This window comes from Daphnia pulicaria, chromosome 3 (assembly GCF_021234035.1).
Source record: "Daphnia pulicaria isolate SC F1-1A chromosome 3, SC_F0-13Bv2, whole genome shotgun sequence".
NCBI lineage: Eukaryota > Metazoa > Arthropoda > Branchiopoda > Diplostraca > Daphniidae > Daphnia > Daphnia pulicaria.
The window spans coordinates 10,590,309-10,608,424 of record NC_060915.1 but is presented as its reverse complement, the minus strand read 5'-3'; the positions used below and the strand labels follow the sequence as shown (position 1 = coordinate 10,608,424).

General features: G+C 43.8%; 2 protein-coding genes across 3 annotated transcripts in view; one reads left to right on the top strand and one right to left on the bottom strand.

Moving 5' to 3' along the window:
• Positions 1-1,193: 1,193 nt before the first annotated feature.
• LOC124328361 lies at positions 1,194-2,965 on the top strand. Its single transcript, XM_046787118.1, has 3 exons — positions 1,194-1,311; positions 1,528-1,691; positions 2,184-2,965. The coding sequence occupies exons 2-3, from the start codon at positions 1,562-1,564 to the stop codon at positions 2,744-2,746; spliced, it is 693 nt and encodes a 230-aa protein (XP_046643074.1). The 5' UTR covers positions 1,194-1,311; positions 1,528-1,561; the 3' UTR covers positions 2,747-2,965.
• A 1,806-nt stretch (positions 2,966-4,771) lies between these two features.
• LOC124329294 (semaphorin-5A-like) overlaps positions 4,772-18,116 on the bottom strand; it is a 28,273-nt gene continuing 14,928 nt past the window's right edge. For both annotated transcript variants that reach the window (XM_046788309.1, XM_046788310.1), the window contains exons 3-12: positions 16,524-16,623; positions 12,465-12,613; positions 11,908-12,013; positions 10,507-11,025; positions 9,926-10,418; positions 9,563-9,779; positions 8,221-8,931; positions 7,586-7,951; positions 6,604-6,768; positions 4,772-6,238 (exon numbers count right to left, since the gene is read on the bottom strand). In XM_046788309.1, coding sequence (XP_046644265.1) covers positions 5,769-6,238; positions 6,604-6,768; positions 7,586-7,951; positions 8,221-8,931; positions 9,563-9,779; positions 9,926-10,418; positions 10,507-11,025; positions 11,908-12,013; positions 12,465-12,613; positions 16,524-16,623 — 3,296 coding nt within the window. In that variant the 3' untranslated portion in view covers positions 4,772-5,768. The remainder of the gene's footprint in view (positions 6,239-6,603; positions 6,769-7,585; positions 7,952-8,220; positions 8,932-9,562; positions 9,780-9,925; positions 10,419-10,506; positions 11,026-11,907; positions 12,014-12,464; positions 12,614-16,523; positions 16,624-18,116) is intronic.

Below are 18,116 nucleotides of genomic sequence, written 5' to 3'. Positions count from 1 at the left end.
CCTTACTGCCACCCTCCAAAAAAAGGAATTTTCTCGGATGACGACTTTCCACGACATGCAATCTCCTCCGTTGTGTTTGTATGTAAAGCGAAGCTGCCGGAAAAGTGAAAAAAGTCATGACAGAACTCGTATACTCCATTAGCATCCCAGCGGCATATAGTCTATTGTTCCCTGGACGAACATATTGGGCTCATATGGAGCGTTGTTTTCTCGACTGCATCACTTTTTACCAAGTTGGTTGACCAGTCAAGTGAAACGTTCTGTTCGACGCCTTTATTAGTAACAATTAACTCAGTGGTACACGCAATCGAAAAAGGATTCCATTTGACAAAAAATAACATACAACAGTCGGTAAAGGTTCATTTTAATAAAAATAAAAAAAAAATTTTGAGAAGCTCGCCTGAAATTATATTAGCTACATTGAAGTCGGTTCATCATCGTCACACGAAAGTAATCAACATTTCTTGGTTCATGCATGATGTGTTTTGGATTGAGTCGCCTACGTCCAGCACGGCCTATGCAGGCTATAAGAACGTTGAGTGGCGCATATCGGGAGGAACCATCGATTATTCTGGCGTGATTGCATCAGGGAAAGAAAAGGGAAAATTCCGAGAGGGGTGCGAGATGTGGAGGAAATCGAATCGATGCATCTTGAAAAGCAGTGGTCAATCGTGTTGTAGGCAGGGCCAGTCTAATAAGGAGTTAAAAGGACTGCGCGTGTCGGAGAAGGTCTGAAGAAAAAATAAAAGGGGCCCCACGTCAATAAACAGCAACAGGTATGCATGGTCGTGTTGCATTATTCGGATAAGGAACGAAAAAAGCTCTTTGGTTTAGAGATGGGGGTCATATATATATAGGAAAGAGATGTATATGGGAGAGGTGAAAGAGCTGTATAGAGGGAGAAACACATGGGAAAGAAAAAATAAAGAATCGGGGTCACGACAGGATAGCCATTGGCAGCGCACAGCCTTTTCTGACGTAGAGGTAGAGGTGTTATGGCTGCAGCTGGTGGAGAGCCGACGCGCGATCCCAGCTGCCACACACACACACACACACACACACGCACACACTATCATAGGTGAAAACGTTGAAGGAAAAATAAAAAAAAACTCTTTTCTCTTTTGTTCTGTGAGGGCACTTTCACCGGAGGACCTTGACATTAGCAAGCGGAACACACGCTCACCGCTACAAGAGTTAGTTCTCTCGATTCTAACCAGACAGCCAGCCGTCCGTTAGTTAGTCAGTCAGTTAAGTCCTACAGGTCCACACTCTCGATACGGAGAGCGCCCGAGAGTGCTGGTAGTACCGCAGGTGATTGTTTGTTGGGATACTTGTAATAGTTGTTCATTGCATTTCCCTTCAGCATTTCTGTTTTTTGTTTTGTTTAGTTTTATCTCTAATGAATATCGAAAGGTTTTTCTGACGCCCTTTGCCTTCATGGGCTTCGTGATCGGCAATTTGAACGCTGATGAGTTTTAACGATTTGAATAACATCTCTTTGATTGATTGATTGACACTGATGCACAGGTAATTGCAGTGATTTATCATACAGCCGATCGATATGGCTACCACCATGACGGACACATTCACCCGACACTTGATCATAGTCCTGGTCATCTCTTCCGTGATGATCCTTCAAAATTCGCCCGTCAACAGCTTTCCACTACCGGACGCGCCCTTCGCATCGTCAAGTATGTTTCAGACTTTCCCATATGCATTTTCACATGTAAAAAAAAAATAGAACTTGTTTGTTTGTTTTCTTGAGCATGTTACAAACAAAGCGCCAAGTTATTTTGCGGTTTACAAAGCTCTGTGCCGTTAACCTATTTGAACGAATAACATTTCACGGATAACTTACCAAAACAAATAAGCTGAAAAATAGCTGTTTAACCAATGTTGACGAAATTCAACCTACAAAGTATCTAGGTTGTTCATATATTTATGTTTGAGCTAGCGAGACGTCTACGTGAAAGCATTTTGTAATCAATGCTGTTGCAGCGCAAGAAACTCACGTTAGTACCTCCCACGTTATGTAGCCACACAATATTACTAAATGCATGAATTGTCTTTCGAAATAGTTCCCAAGAAAATGTACTGAGAAGCGCCCACCCTAAATTGCTATCAGAAACGATGTTCAACAACACAAAAGTTTAAGATCTTGTCTTGTTGATTGATTTCATCAGATGTTACTCCTTTATTATCGACGGACGCCGCCCAGAAGAGAGAGGACGACGGTCTTGTGTTGCTGGTGAAGGATCAGTCGACAGCAATCGCCCAGCAACCTGTTCCACCAGCCCAACCTTCTGAAAGCCCTTCTAAGCAAGTTCGAATTCTTCAGCCAGTTGATACGGTGTTGGAGAACGAGATATGGCAATATCGCTACCCGCCGTTCGACAACTTGTTCGCCCCAAAGGAGAAGGGGAAATCGGAGGAGGCCGACGACAACGAAGCTGCATTTAGTGGAAGATCCACACGATTGAGCACCGACGCTCTGCCCAGCTATGTCATTGGAATATTAGATCCGGCCGAACTGGTCGACGGGCTCTTTCAACAACGCCCATTCCCGTTCGGATCGAATCGGAATAACCAACCCAACTTCAACAAGCGGAATTCCGTGTCCAATCCAGAGTCCGACGATCAGTTCACTCGAGCGAGCAAGAGCGTCTCGGAGCAGCAGAGAAAGATCTTTGGCGTACCCAGAATCGTCCTCGATTCAGACGACGATCGTTGGGTGTGGCAAAGTTAATTTCTATAATTCTAAAAGCCTTCTGAAACTCACATTGCATCTCAGATGGAGGCCATCACCAGGCTGTAATCCTTTCACATTCTATATCAAATTCCGTCATCCGATTTTAATATTATAAAATTTAAAGAGGTTGTTTTCTTTTGATTGTTTCTTTCTCCCAACGCCCCCTCGCCCTTTGTCTTTATCCGTTCAAGCAATAAAAATCCCTTTTCTACGTAACCGGATTCTTGGTGCGTTTCTTATTTGCGACGTCGACATGCAGTACTTATTATTTAAGGTTACGCAGACCATATACCCGATGCTGCTGCTCCTTTCATTTCGTAATGATGTAAATTTACAACTTTCTTTATTGGCATCAGCGGGTTGGAGATCCTGATGGCCCAAAAGTCAAGGTAGTCTTGCGTTAAAATGTCGGTACTAGTCGCAATCTAATTTGGCTGCTATACAGCTATTGCAGCAATCTGTTGACTCCGGCTTCTCCACGCACATTCCGAGATTTCCTCATTGTTTTAGTCTTCACTATCTGTGTGTTTTTCTTGCCTGAAAAGGGAGAGGTTCGTCGAGGTAAAAGTGAATTCACGGAAGACATGCCGCGTTTGATTTAACTACAAATGGTTATATATGTCGTCAAATGCGAAAGTCAAAGCTATTAGGTGGCCAATACTAATACCGGACAATTTTACCTTTCCTTGTAATTTCACTGCAGCGCCATGAAATGCAAAAGTTGGGCAAGCGATGCCGTCCAACGATGTGAAAGTTTAATCCAATCGACCATTTTCATTTTTGCGTTATTAGCATTCCGGAAACGAGGAGGATATGAGCGAGTAAAAGTGATTAGAAAGGTACAACTTTCTAAACGATGTCTGGAATAGCGTCTGACTGGCCGGCCATGTCCGGCTAAAACCCATCAATCCGCTGGCAAAACCGTCTTTGCCTTTTCTTGTTCGAATTTTCTTTAGACGGGAAGTTTGTTTTTTTTTGGTGACCAGAAAAAACGTTGTCTGCATTGCCAAATCGTCCTCTTTCTCCCGATATTTATGTTTTTTTCTCATAGCCTATTTTGGCTCAAGTCTTCCGGGAGACTCAAGTCACAGCTGTCGATGTGTCACGAGGTATTTTTTTCAGAAAGTCACCAGCTCATAACAAATTAAATTTTGGAAGTAGTACGGTGTATTGAACTCTTGAATGGCTGGATTAGACTACAGTTAGATTCAATCGAAAATGAATTCCATCGAGTCAAGTATTTTCTTCAGTCCTATCGCATTCCGAGGGACATGTATAGCTGGCGCGATACACGACGTAATAGCGCGACGACCCGACCGTAAACGCGCAAAAGTGAAAGTTGGCATGCGCAGTACGGCGACTGCGTGTATATTCAAATGCCTTGAACAGTTTAGTTCCGATGAGCTGCATCACGTCGCGCACAAGGCCCGCCCCATCAGATATGGCCGTCAAAATATTTTCTAGTTGCTTGTCAAACTCGCATTTTGCAACGATGTAAATTCCAGCGTATACCACAAGCCAAAAAAAAACAAATGAGTCAACATATGCGAAATTGATTGATGGCCTATAGCAAATCGACGTGAACGCCCAGCGCAATGAGAAAAGAATGCGAGTAAGAAACGTCTATCGTCTTGGTCCATCAGGAAACTTTGTCATTTTTTTTTTGCATCCCGATGGGAATGTCGTACATTTCTATGATTCATACCGATGAGTGGTCTTAAGCTTTATGGAGGGAAATGATTATCTGTGTGACAGGATCAACAGTGATTCGCTTTGTGCTTAATGCCTCCTCAATCTTTTATGGAGAACCGGCACGTAGACTCGGAATGTTTAACAAAACTGAGCGTGTACAAAAAACAACAACAATGTAATCGAATGCCGACGAGATGTTTATCTCGTTGATTTCTGTTCGTTCTTTCGAATAACAACACGAACTTTGTATTTCCACGATTTACACTTGTCCCGACAAGTCGTTAATTTCATTCTTCCCTTTCCAAAGTCGTAAATAATAAAACAAATGAATATTTTTGAAGACAACGAGAGCGTCGTGGTGTATTTCCCACAACAATATGAATAAGGCATTATAAGGCAAGCAACACATTGCAGAACATAAACATAAACCGAACAATTAAAAACAAAATGAAATCGATCAATCGTTAAATACGTGTAGTACTTACTTTGATACATGTACGACTAATGTCAGGCGTAATGCAGTGTAATACTATTTAAGTAACGATATGATTATGGCACATGATATTCACCGAAAAAACTTTACCGAGAAAGTTATATTTAAAGACATAGCCTTTTGTATAGCTTCGTTTTGACCAATTGTACATGAACTAATTGACCCGGATGATGTGTATGGTTTTAGATATGAAATGAAAATGTCAGTTTAAAAAAAAAATGCAGCTAATACTAAATAATAATTAAAGGCTCTGGTTAAGGCGATGGTCAGGTATGTAGGTTATATGCGTCTACGATAATGTCGAAGTAGGGTTAACGTTTAAATTTAGTATTTAAATTTGATTTTTTTTTTTTTTACACAAATTCACGTATGTATATTACGAACGAATGGAGTTTTGAGCTGGCTTGAATCCATCTTAGAGGATACTTTGTGGCGTGAGGCTAACGTGACATGAACAACTCTAGATATGTACAGACAAGCGCAAACAAGTCAACAAAACCCTGACAAAACCACAATTGAAGAGTATTACATCATCACGATCAACCGAAAGTAACTGTAGTAATGTACAGATAGAGTGAAACCCAATCACGCATAAACCACATTCACGCACATTCAGACAAATTCTCCATTTAGAAAAAAATAAAAATAAAAGAGTCAAACATAATCTGACTTGGTTATACTCTTTGACGAGGTTAGAAGATATGAAAAACAATTATTTATGGACGTTCAATCGATAAAAACTTTTCGAATCAATGGGGATTTGCATGTTTCAAAAAGTTATATCACGTCGATTGAAAAGACGAATTTGAGAGAGTCATTTAAAAATAATTTCGGTCAACGGTATAAGCTGTCTGATTCGATGTTGGTCCTCATTTGATTGTGGCCGCCGCTGTTGCGCTTGATAGTCGCGCAACGATCCGCAGGGAATTCGGGACTCATGCCGATGTTGCTGTTGCTGATTTTCAATGGTGGCGGTCGGAGTCCTCGACTGATACTCCCGTTCCCGCCGACTTCCTCGATGACACTCGATTTCTTCCAATCGAGTGATCCGACAGACACGTAATGATTCTGCTGTTTGGCGGACAAATAGTGTGGACTGGACGGAATGCGCGGCTTACTGCCGCCGACAATCGTTCCGAATCGACCCAGATCCAGCTGGCCATCGTTCCTCTGAAGGCCAAACCATAGGCCGATCGCCACCAAAATGACGCCCAGCAGGAGACCGCCGATGGCCGCACCGACGATCAGTTTGGTTGAAGATTGATCCGATTCACCGCTCAACGAAGTCACCGCTAGCGTGTTGTCTGTTAAATTAATGAAAAAGATAATCATCTATTGAGAAATAATCGTTACCATAATTACGACAGATGGTAACACAATTTCACAATACTATACGATACTGAACTCGGTAAAAAAAAACCCCGTCGATTAGACAATAAAAGTTCAAGGTTTTTCGAGCTGTCAGAGTGTCAAATCAACTCGAAACATGTTCACAAAACAATCATTGCATCAAAGCAAATTTCATCAAAGCAAACACAGAGATTACAATTTTGAATCACGTTGCAGTTGTAATCTGACCCCGTAATCTGCAGTAACCGACCCCAGCAACGATAGATAAAACCGATAAAACAAGACCGATCGTATTATATAAATCACATGTCGTAATTACCTTCTAGATTGCTGATGCAAACGCGTTCCTCTTGGCTACGCCCCTGACACAATCCCGGAGCGGGTGCGTGATCGAGATCGCCAATCATACACCTGCGCCTCCGCACTTGCATTCCGTCGGCGTCGCACAGGGACCACGACGACCAGGCGTCCCATCCTTCTGTAGCTGTTTACGAGAGGGGGAAAAAAATAAACAAATTTAATAATTACCATCGCATATAAATATTACGAGCGAATAAAAATGGCGAAATTTGTTGGGGAAAAACTGCCTGAGAACATTTGTTTTGAGATAATATTTCAGCCGACTCATGAAACACCCAGCGTGATGTGACGTAAGAAACGAATGAAACGCATCACACTCGCAATTCTTTGCAATCGGGAATCCAGGAGCAATAATTTTTTACTGTCGAGTTCCGATTGTTTGGTTTGAAAACATAACAAACCAACAACAACACGGGCATAAAATTACGATACGGCTGCTGGATATGGCGTAGTATAGTTAGAAGGTTCACGGCTGGATCATAATGCTCTCTCCTATCTGGTTCAAACGCAGCGGACCGTGCAAATAAAAACTATCTGCACCGGTGCCGTTGACGTAAAAGGAAGCGGATAGATAACGCACACCAGCAGGGCTCTCTTTCTCTCTGCCGCCGACTCTTTTTCTATTTTTTTTTCCTCTCAAATGTTGAACACATTTTTTATGTTCGGATAGATTCACATGCCGGATGGTTTGATGTTTAATTTTCTTTGTTCTTCAGTATCCGGGACTGTAAATCAGTCAAATCATGATGGCTGAATTATCATCATTTCACCCTCAAATGGGCATCCGCACTTTGAAAATTTGATTGTCCGGCCTTACGAACAAATGATTATTATCGTCTCCACTACTTTCTCATTTCGTGATTGGACCCCAACGGCTTATAGTTCTTATTGCGTTGATCGTCAAATTCCGTTGGGTAAAGTTAATGGAAGTGGAGACTTACGTTCACAACTGGGATTGTTGCAGTACTCCTTCATCTCCGAAGGGCCGACGCATCCTTCAATGTCCAGTTCGTTTCTACTGGACGAGTCATCACCGCCTTCGACGGAACACGTACGCGAGCGAGACCGGGTACCTTGTCCGCAGGTGACGGAACAAACCGACCACTCGGTCCAGCAACTCCAGACACCTTTGCACGGCTGGAGGTTGCAGGCGCGCTCCATCAAGGTGGGACCGTCACAGTCGGACGACCGCAGGTAACCGGGTCCGTCGCAAGTCCTTGTGCGTTGTTGCCGACCTCCGCCGCACTGGCGTGAACATTCCGTCCATTCTGACCATTCAGACCAACCGCCTTCCGTATTCCCTGAATCTATTCGGCATCAAAGAGAAAGTTTAGTCATTTTACAAATTTGAATCGGTAAAGCTTCTCGAATGCCATCTGTCGACATCCTGTCGCACATTGATTTCTTTTTATTATTTATTATTTGAAAAAAAAAAAAAAAAAATCTCGGCACAAGGAACAATGGCGTAGAGTGACCAGGCTGTTTTTTGCCCCCCATTTGAATGGTGGTTTCTCCACGAGCCACTTGGCAAATACAAAAGAAGACGGGAGGGAAGGTGAGAAGAAAGACAACTGACCTGTTCTCAGACAGGTGCCGTCCGTGTGGCAGATGCGCTCCTCGAGTTTCATGGTGCCAACTTTGAGTAGGTTCGTGTCGACGGGCGCCTTGCAAGAGAAACGGAATCGTCTCTCGATGCGTCCGAGATCCGTGTCGTTGGCCAGCAGCCAGGGCGTCCATGTAGTGACTTTCTTGGCCTCGGAACAAGAGTGAGCATTGCAAGTCTGGTACTCGACACCGCAGCCGGAACAATCGGTTCCGCCGTGTTGCGGCGGCGGATTGTCGCAGCGCCTCAGCCGGGAACGGAAGCCTCCGCCACATGACGCCGTGCACTCGCTCCAGTCGCCCCAATCGGACCACTGGCCGTCGATGGGTGGGACGCTTTTCACCGGGCAAGGAGGATTGCTCGGGCAGTAGATTTCGTCGCGGTCGGGACCGACGCAAAGTCGACCGCCGAAAGCTGGTTCCGGATTGCCGCAGGATCGCCGGCGTGTCTTGACGGCCAAGCCGCAGGTCTGCGAACAGGCCGACCAGGCTGACCATTCGGTCCAGCCTCCGTGACGTGTGCAATTGGCCACTTCGTGGCTGTGGCCCAAGCAACGCTGGCCTCCATGCGCTGGTGCCGGTCGATTGCAATGACGCTGGCGGCAAGAACAGCGATCCCCCTGGGCGCCCTCACCGGTGTGGGCGCACTGCGACCAATCGTTCCAATCGCCCCATCCGCCGTCAACTAATTAAAATCAAATGAATTGAATTCATTTTTAATAATAATCAAATTGAATTTGATACATTAATCCCAGCAAATATTGACGGGGACTAGAATAGTTGGAAAGATTCGACACGTAGCAGAGGTTTGATAGGGAAAATCAAACAGATACTGTGCCCAACGGCTATGCGATTAAACCAAACTACTGATTGACTTGCTAACCTTTGACTGAGACTTTTCCCATCTGCTTCGTTGTCGTGTTATCGCTACCGTTGAAACGAAAAACACGGGCACACAGCATAAACAACGGAAAACACGGAATATTACAATAGTTCCTTGGAGGATAAACGTCTGCTGTCAACTGCAAACTATACAGATTGTAATCTAACAGTTCCCAAGGTTTAAAGACCTTGTAGTATAGTTTCTACTCAACTTGGCAAATTCAAACTCTGTACACATCCACGTCAAGGTCTACTCGTACACTATCGATACTATCGCAGTTGTTTGAACGGCAAATCAAGAGTTGGGAAAAGCCAAACAGGATTGTGTACAGAATCCCCTTGTTGTTGCTGGTTTCGACTTATTTATTTTGTAACAAATCAATATTTGCTTTCTCTGTTGGAGAAAACGAAAACTTTCCAAAAAAGATATTCACCTGGAGCGTTGAGTATGGGGCAGCTGGTGATGCTTTGTTGCCAATAGGAGACGAGCGGATTCTTGTTGGGAGGCGGCGTGCACTCCTCCAGCGCGGATTGCCAGCCGCAGTAAGGATCCATGGAATTGAGACACTGCGTCTTGGTGGTGAATCGCTTACATCGTTGGCTGGCGCCAAGCCGGATCACCTCGTTTTCCGTTCCGATGTACAGAGCGTTCTGCACGGTGACGACACAGGATACGTACACGAGAGGGTGGCAACGGGAGAAACGAAACAAAAGAGGAGATAAGAGAAAAGAATGAGCCATATGGACTATCTGGTTTCCAAATGGGAAACGAATCAAGATTCCTTCACGTGACATACTTGCTGTTTGAGAAATTGCATCGTTTTGATCTGGCGGTCGGCCAGTTGGCTAGACAGGGCCAGAGGATCGATGATCTCGACCAGACAGGCTTCCTGGGTCCTGGGCAAGACGGAATACTTGCGAACGAGACCGTCTCGCGACGCCACGTAGAGGACGTGGACGAATGAATGAATTTTGGTGGCCACCACGTCGACGGCGATGTGACTGAATCGTTCTAAATCGAGCCGAATGAGTGGCCCATTTCCGTTCTTGCCGGGTCGAGAGATTGGCTGGACAGCCCGATCCATCAGCTGGTATTTTTCAGCTTCCAATAGGGAGCTGCTGGAACTCGAATGGGCCGGGTGGTGGGAGCTGCAGTGCGAGTGAGCGTGAGTCGAGTGGACGCTCTCCCAAGTCGACGTGGGGCTCGACTGGGACCTGAACGGCCCAGCGAACGTCTCTTGCATCGAATCGAGCGTAAAAGAGCAAACTGCCGATCCAGCGATCGAATTCCTACGAGAGCGGGAAATTGGAAGAAATGTTTAACCGATGCCGATTTGAATCTGCCGCCAATAAAAACATGAAAACCCAGTCAACGTACTCTGAGGTTGTAAAAGTGGCGTAAAAGAGCCGCTCCTCTTCCAAGAAAGTGACGCTCTGAATGTGGTCGTAATAGAACGGGTACTCGGCTGGCAGTGAGCAATTGAGCCGGGCTTTGAGGAAGGTCGTCCACGTGTCTTTGAGCATCAGCTGGCCGCCGCCCAAGTCGTTCTTGCAGACGCGGGCCACTCGCGAGTAAACGGCCTTGCCGCAGTTGCTGAACTCGACGGCCGCCTCCCGGAAAAAGAAGTAGACAAAGTTGTCGGCTTCCACCGAGCCGACAAAGTCGGGAACGTTGAGCCACTTGGCGTTGTACTGCATCGTCCTCAGACGCCCTTTAATGTGCTGAGGAGTGGCACTGCTGCCGGCCGATGATGAAGCGGACGAGGGCAAAGGCAGCCGGTAGATTGCGTTGTCCTGGCCGGAGAAGTCCGTCGGCGAGCCGATGTACAAATCGGCCGAGCCTGCGGGTCCGCTCGACAGTAAACTGCTGATGTGGCTGTGTGGGCTGTACGGACACCTGTTGTTGCACGCCACCATCGCACCCAAAATTGGAGGAGAAAATTGATTTATTATTATGACTTTTGGTTCTCGGGGGGCGCGAATGATGAAACAGGCAAACGCCAAAATGGGGGGAAAAAATAAACCAACACGACCACGCATGAAAGACGGGAAGAATTAAAATTTGGAATTCTGGATCGTTACCAAGACTCTTGAAACCCATTCATAATTCCCGGGCCCCGCGCTCCACTTCAACTTTCTACCGGTTTGAGCCCTTTATTTCTTATACTCCTCTATCAGCTTCTCATTTTTATGTTTTGGAAGCATCGACCGCTTCATTGTAGGGTTGGCTGGCAAGATGAGAGAGATAAGCCGCTTCGTTCGTTCTTCACGGCGATGTATGTTAATGTGTAATATGCAAAACGGGATTATGATGCCAGTTGGGAGAGACGGCCGTTATTTTGGTTGAAAAAGGAAACCGAATCTGCGGTACCCCTATATTTTCTTGGGTTACGTCACTGACAAATTCTCCTATTTTCAATCTGGTTGATAACTTCCCCCCAGAAAAAAAACAAAAACAACAAGAAATGAAAAATGGCACAGGCTCCCGGCAGGAGAGCTCCAATCTATTATGTAAAGTTGTGAAACTGTGCGGGAAGAGAAGGGAGAAAAAAAAAAAAACAACACAAACAACAGCACCGATTTCAATTTGATAACGCCACGCATTTCATTTTCTTGTTGTTGGTTGTTTTGGTTGTTTGTTTTTTTTGTTTGTTTTTTCAAACTATCAGATCCAGCGAGTTGTGTGTGTCAAACATCTTGGCCATCAACAGAAGAGGGGGGTAGGGGCATAGCGAAAAGAAACAGTGTGTTAAGTTTTTTTGTGTTGTTGTTTTCCTACCTGGCAACGCCCGATGACCATTCCGAGACGACGTCGATGGCCTCAACCGGACGCCAGGAGCAGCGCGGCGAGAAGGCGTTGGTCCCGCACGCCAGAATTCGTTCACCTAAGCAGAGAGAGACGAAAAGAAGGAGAGCACGTTAGATAAGAGACGCGAGATTTCTACGTAGCTATCCGATTATTATTATCATCCCGAAATGACACAGACTGTATACATGTGAGATGGGAGCTCGAGTTTTTCGTTTTTCGGTTGTTAATTTTTTGGTATTTTTGTCCGTCTGGTTTTGGGAGTTTTTCGAAATTTGAATTCGGGCATCAAAGCGGCTTATTATGGTCAGATTAATAAGGCATTGGATCGAAACCTTTATATTCTGTCGGTTGGGGGCTCCCGAGGAGGGGAAATCAGGTTTGACATGACACTTGACATGAAGCGAAATGGAGAGAACAAACTTGTCGGAGTCTGGAAAGAATTTCTCGACAAAAGTTTGGAGTTTTCTCGAGGCAATCAATTGCGAATGTTTGCGTCATAGAAATGTGTGTGCATAGTGTATACATACCGTGGACGTGCAGAACGCGGATGTAGTTGTGACAGTCGTCCTCCGACTGGCCCTTGTCTTGACAGAGACGGACCACTTCGTCGGCGGCTGGCCAGCGCGATTCCTCCAAGAGAGCCAGTCCGTCCAAGCTCAGGCGGAATAGATAATCCCTGTGATTGTGGTCAAAAATAACAAATGAGAAGTCGAGAATGTTTAGAGAGTAATGCAACACGCGCTGGGCGAAACAGCAGTTTTTTTTACAAAGGAGCATTTGTTTTTCCATAGGTTCGAGATGGCCGATTTCACAGACATGCAAATGAGAAATGAAGCAGTTTTCTAAAGTCATTTGTTTTTGTTGGCCGCATTCGAAAAACAAAAAAATAAATAAAATCTTCCGTCGGTCCCATTCATCACGTCGGGAAGCCAAGCGACTTCACGGCTCACTATATCAATTTGTTCCAAGTTCTAAAGCCCAAGGATCGAGTCGAATGGCGATATTACCGGGACATAAAACGAAAATAAGAAACGAACAAATAATCCCTGTCCGTATGGGGATTGTTACTTTCTCTCTCTCTCTCTCTTTTATATCTACACCAATGTTTGAACTGCTATTAAAACAAAAGAAAAATAAATAAATAAAAGTAACAGTTAAGTTAACGACACCATACTATAAGTCATCCGGGACATGAACAACAAACCCCTCGCCGGGTGGTCTTGCCCTTCTTTTCTCTCTCTCTCTTTCTGGAAGAATCACTGCGCCGCGTTCGTATATATCACCGATCTCTTCTTCTTCTTCTCTTGTTTGTTTGTTTGTTTGCTTCGATAGTCGTACGAGAGAGAAAACAACCCCGAGCGGATATCTCCCATCGAAAAACGTATCGCGTTCGGATGACTCTTTTTTTTTCTCTCTCTCATTCACTCCGCCCATCTAACGTGAATCCAACGGTCATCCATCATTCGACGGTTTTTTGTTCAAACAACATCGATCGAAGCCAAAAGAATGAAAATGACGTAATACATGGAAACGCCAAATGTATAATAATAAGAGAAACTATTCAAAGAAGAGCTGGGCTGGCATGCCAATGTTTGCGTGAGAGGTGAGATCGGGAGGCCATGTCGGGATCCTCTTCATCTCATTCCCAGATCTTTATTGCCACCGGTGACTATACGGCTCGGGATACTACATAGTCGCCAAGGATTTTCACGATCAGGGCGGGGGGTTTGACTTGTTTCGCAAATCTTTCGGGGACAAAAAAAAGAAAAGAGAATATGCAAATGGCGAATGTTTGACGACAGACTTTTGCTGCAATGGTCTCCATAAATTAGCGGGCCATAATCCAAATGAAACATTTGAGAAAACAGAAAATAAAACCAAAAACAAAAATCCGAGGATTTTAATGTAATATTTCCTTAAATTTCCCATTGGAATTTTGTTTTCGTGCATAAAAACGATCGACGCAACATGTTTTCGGGCTTAGTTTGATTATATAAAACATTTGCGAGGGAATCGAATGGGCCACTTTATACACGCAATGTTCGCCATCAGTGAAACCAGATCGACTAAATGACATCAACATATGAAAGCGAATTCCTTCTCTCAAAAACAAAAATAGAAACTTTGATTTTCCTAACGTTTGTTCATTTCATTACAGTTTTCTCGAGGGTCTCCTATACACATTTAAACACGTTTCTATTTGGTGTTCTGCGCATTATTTTTCTCCTCAAACCACTCATTACTCATTACCGCCAGTTCTTTCTAATGGGCTGGTAATGCGCCCCATTCATAGACGAGGCTCCTTATTTGTCGTGACGCAATTTAGCGGGCGGGAAAAGACCGAAGAAAAACCGTACCTACTTCTTCTGCCTACGCATATCTGTTACATCCTTTTTAGGGGACTATAGAACACCACTTTCCCGGTGCATTTGCTGCTATGATTGTGATTGATGGCGGGATAGGGTTCTTGTTATATACCGGCCGTTTACGGAAGAGAGCGTGATCTACATAGACGGAGCTGTTGGCAGGAGATAGTACGCAATCACAGAGTGCACTGCACTCGTGTTACTTGTGCCTGTATTATGCATCTATATGCGGCGTGTAACAGTGCTGCATAGATTATTACGGTGATTTGATGGATGTTGGCGAACCATCTAGGGACAGGGGACGCACCGTATACCCTATGCCACGAAGCTGATGCCGAGGGCAGAGTGACAGAAAATCATTACAGCCCAGTCGATTTGAATATTTATGGGATCCCATAGAGCTGTATTATTGTTTATGGTCGCTTTCTTTTTATTCCTCTTTCGTTTTCTGTTAAAAAACAAAAATTATAAACCCGAAATTTTATTTTTTAAGATTTGGAAGAGGAAAAAAAAGAGAGAAGAAACGAAACAATAAAGAAATAAAAATGAATCAAGAAATATTTTAAATTCGTTTGAATTTCTTGATTGTTTATCTCAAAATTACATGGAGGGAGGATTTTTTTCAATCATAATCAAATTCAAGGGGCGACGGCCACTCTTTATTAGAGAAAGAGAGACAATCCAAAGAGACCAACAACAACAAAATCGAGAATTGAAAAGGACTAACCGGAGCAGCCGATTATGATTAGCCTCGGGATGATTACCCGGTTGTATTTTAATACCTAATAATAATGAGGTAAGAGGGAGGGGACTATAACGTCGGGAATACCGGTATAAACGTTCTTTCTAAGGCACTTAATACTTATGACGACACCTTTCTTTATAAGAAACATCCCAACACATCTCTTTCCACTTCTTCTTCTTCTTCAATTATCATTCAAAAAAAGGAAAAAAGAGAAAGATATAAAACACGGTCCGTCTATTAACACATTTTCAGCTTGTGTCCCAAATATTCTTAAAAAAAGAATAAAAATAAAAAATAAAATAAATCTTCCAATATGAAGTCCCCAGATTATTTTTTTTTTCCAAAGAGAAGGTGACGGTGAAAGTCTCCAAGAGTCCCGTTTAATTTCGGCTATATATGTGTATGCATATATAAATATGTTAAACTCTGCATTATTCCTCTCGCCTGCTTCTATTTATAAGTGCACACTCGTACAGAGCACAGGTACACATAGCAGCCATCACCACATGCAAACAGGACACCTGCTGGACTGCTTAATGTCCCCGTAACGAGTTTAGTCCTTTTACGGCTCACACAGTTAAGAGAACCCCTTTAAGAAAATGACGGCGAAACGTTTCTATTTTCTTCTTCTTCTTTTTGGCCGCAAATTGTTTTGTTTCCCCTATCGCATCCCGCGTGATTCGACTTTCGTTGCAATGAGGAGAGAAAATTACGTCTTTTTTTTTTAATTTTTTTTTCTTAAATGATTTCACTTCATCATTGCGTCACAGACACAATCGGGCGCTGGGGCGAGAGTGGCTATTGTTATACTTTTTTTTCAAGCTGTTGTATCGCCATCGTCGCTTCTTTCCCACTCGTAACTATCGTCGTAACATGCAAATTCATCGTGAATCGCCCAGTCCCTGTTTGAAGAAAAAAGGAGAACGACACAGTTTTTCCTCGTTCAATGGCATCCTATATATTCCTTCTGCCTCTCCAGACTTGATTTCAATGGCCTGTTGATTGGAATGTTCCACGATTTATATGGGGCACACACACAGAACAGAAGATGGCCAGCCCCTTAGCTTTAAAGGCAGGGCAGCAAGGAGAACCAGGACGTGGAGAGAATCTTTCTCCTTTTTTTCCTTCTCCTCCCGAGTGCTTTTCCTTTTAAGAAGTTTTTTTTTCTTTCTTTTATTTTTGGTACGTGTACAACTGTACGCACACAAACGAGGGAAATGACATGGACGTGCCGGGCGTACATCTAAATGCCTTTGCCCATAAGGGTAAGTGACCCAACGGGTCGCGGGAGTCGGGAGAGGAGGTACAGACGGGAGGCGGATGACTCCCTTTTAAAGGTATGCAACCACGACGACCACTTGGAGATACTCTACTACGAGCTTTAGCTTTCTTCTCTGATTTTTTTTTTCTGTTTTATGTTTCTTTTTGTTGAAAAAGAGCCGGGAGAATCGATGATTAGCGTTTCTATTTCTTACCTGGCGGCCACGATAAGTTGACCTCGCGTCACGTCGAACACCAGCGAAGAGTAGGTGCGGGCTCCGCTGTGGTTGAACCAAACCATCGACTGTTCCAAATCTGCAACGTCCAGAAAGAGAGAAAGAAAAACCATCATTATTTTATTGTTAGGTAATCGCCTCAGCGTGTACGAAAATAGAAAAAAAAAAGGCAACTGCAGCCAGCGATAATAATCTCGGCAACACATAAATAAAGATGAAAACCAGAAGAAAGGTAGACCCAGAAACAAAACCCCCAAGAAACCAAAAAAATGAATTGGACTGTTCATTTTTATTGCCCCACCCGAAATGGGACGATGGATTGCAGACGGGATAGAACCCACTACACTACGAATGAGATTTTCCCAGATATTTTAATTACGACGTATTTAAATCAAAAAGAAACAAGGTTTTCGGGGTCATACCCATACGACTTCTACCACCACGGTATGCAATAGGAACATGTTTCAACAGGTGTTTTTTGTGTTGTTGTTTTTCACGGACCGAGAATCTAAGGGGCCCTGAATTGAATAACCAAACCGAGTCGGTATGTGTGTGTGAGTGTGTGTGTGTGCACTGCATTTCTATTGGTGATGGCGGTGGTGCCCGTCCGGGACAGGCAAATTATGCAAATCGTATTCATGAGCTGTTTGAGAACCGATGGCCCGGCATTTGGAATTCTTCTTCTTCTCGGAACAACAAGAAGAAGAAGAATCGGTAAGAGGAGCGAAGGATGAACCAACAGTTCAATAAATGAAGAAGAAGAAAAGAGAAACAAACCCTCCCGCTCGCACGGGTTATTTAAATATGGAGACGAACCGACTAAGTAAAAACCCAAAAAAAAAATCAAATAATGTAAAGTGAGAAAAAAAAGAAGAAAACGAAAAAACAAAACAAAACAAGTCGTCGTCACAAAATGCGGCACGCGTGTAAACGGAAGAATGCTCACGTTTGTCCCTCGCTCAATGCCTATAACTGCTAGCGACTTGTTGTTGTTGTTGTTACAGGTCCAAAACTCTTTTTCCCATTTCGACATTTCGGATCAAAAGAGCTTTCGATTCTCCTTTTTAGTCGTTCGTTCTCTCGGGATTCCTATTGTATCCTCTATTCTATCCCCGACTGGCGCAATCTAACGGCACGTGAATGTAATCAGAAGGGAGCAAGCAAAAAAAAAAAAAAAAAAAAACTTAATCAAATGCCAAAGAAAAGTAAAGAAGCCGAAAGGGCTTTTTGCGTAAAATGAATCGCACTCAAGTTGGTAGGTTGATAAAAAGAAAAGAAAAAACCGGTCGGTTGGGAAGCTGTACAAGCAGCAGCAGCCTGTCAGTCACTTATATATCATCTGTTCTATATAATAATACTGGGCAAAGAGGAGAAGCCTTGATGAGAGAATCTAAAAAATCAAAAGATACCAAGATTGAAAGAAAAAGAGGATAGACGAATATAAACGGACTCGGATTCGTGCAAGGGTGAATCAACAAACAGGTGGCCGCCACAAGTTAACGAAGCGCCGTGCTGGAAAGCCACGAGGAGACGAGAGAGAGAAAAAAGAAAACCAACAAAGTGACAAGTCAA

Coding starts and splice junctions, on each gene's coding strand:
- LOC124328361 (XM_046787118.1), top strand. CDS start 1,562: ATGGCTACCACCATGACGGACACATTCACCCGACACTTGATCATAGTC. Junction 1,692..2,183: donor CGCGCCCTTCGCATCGTCAA/GTATGTTTCAGA, acceptor TGATTTCATCAG/ATGTTACTCCTTTATTATCG.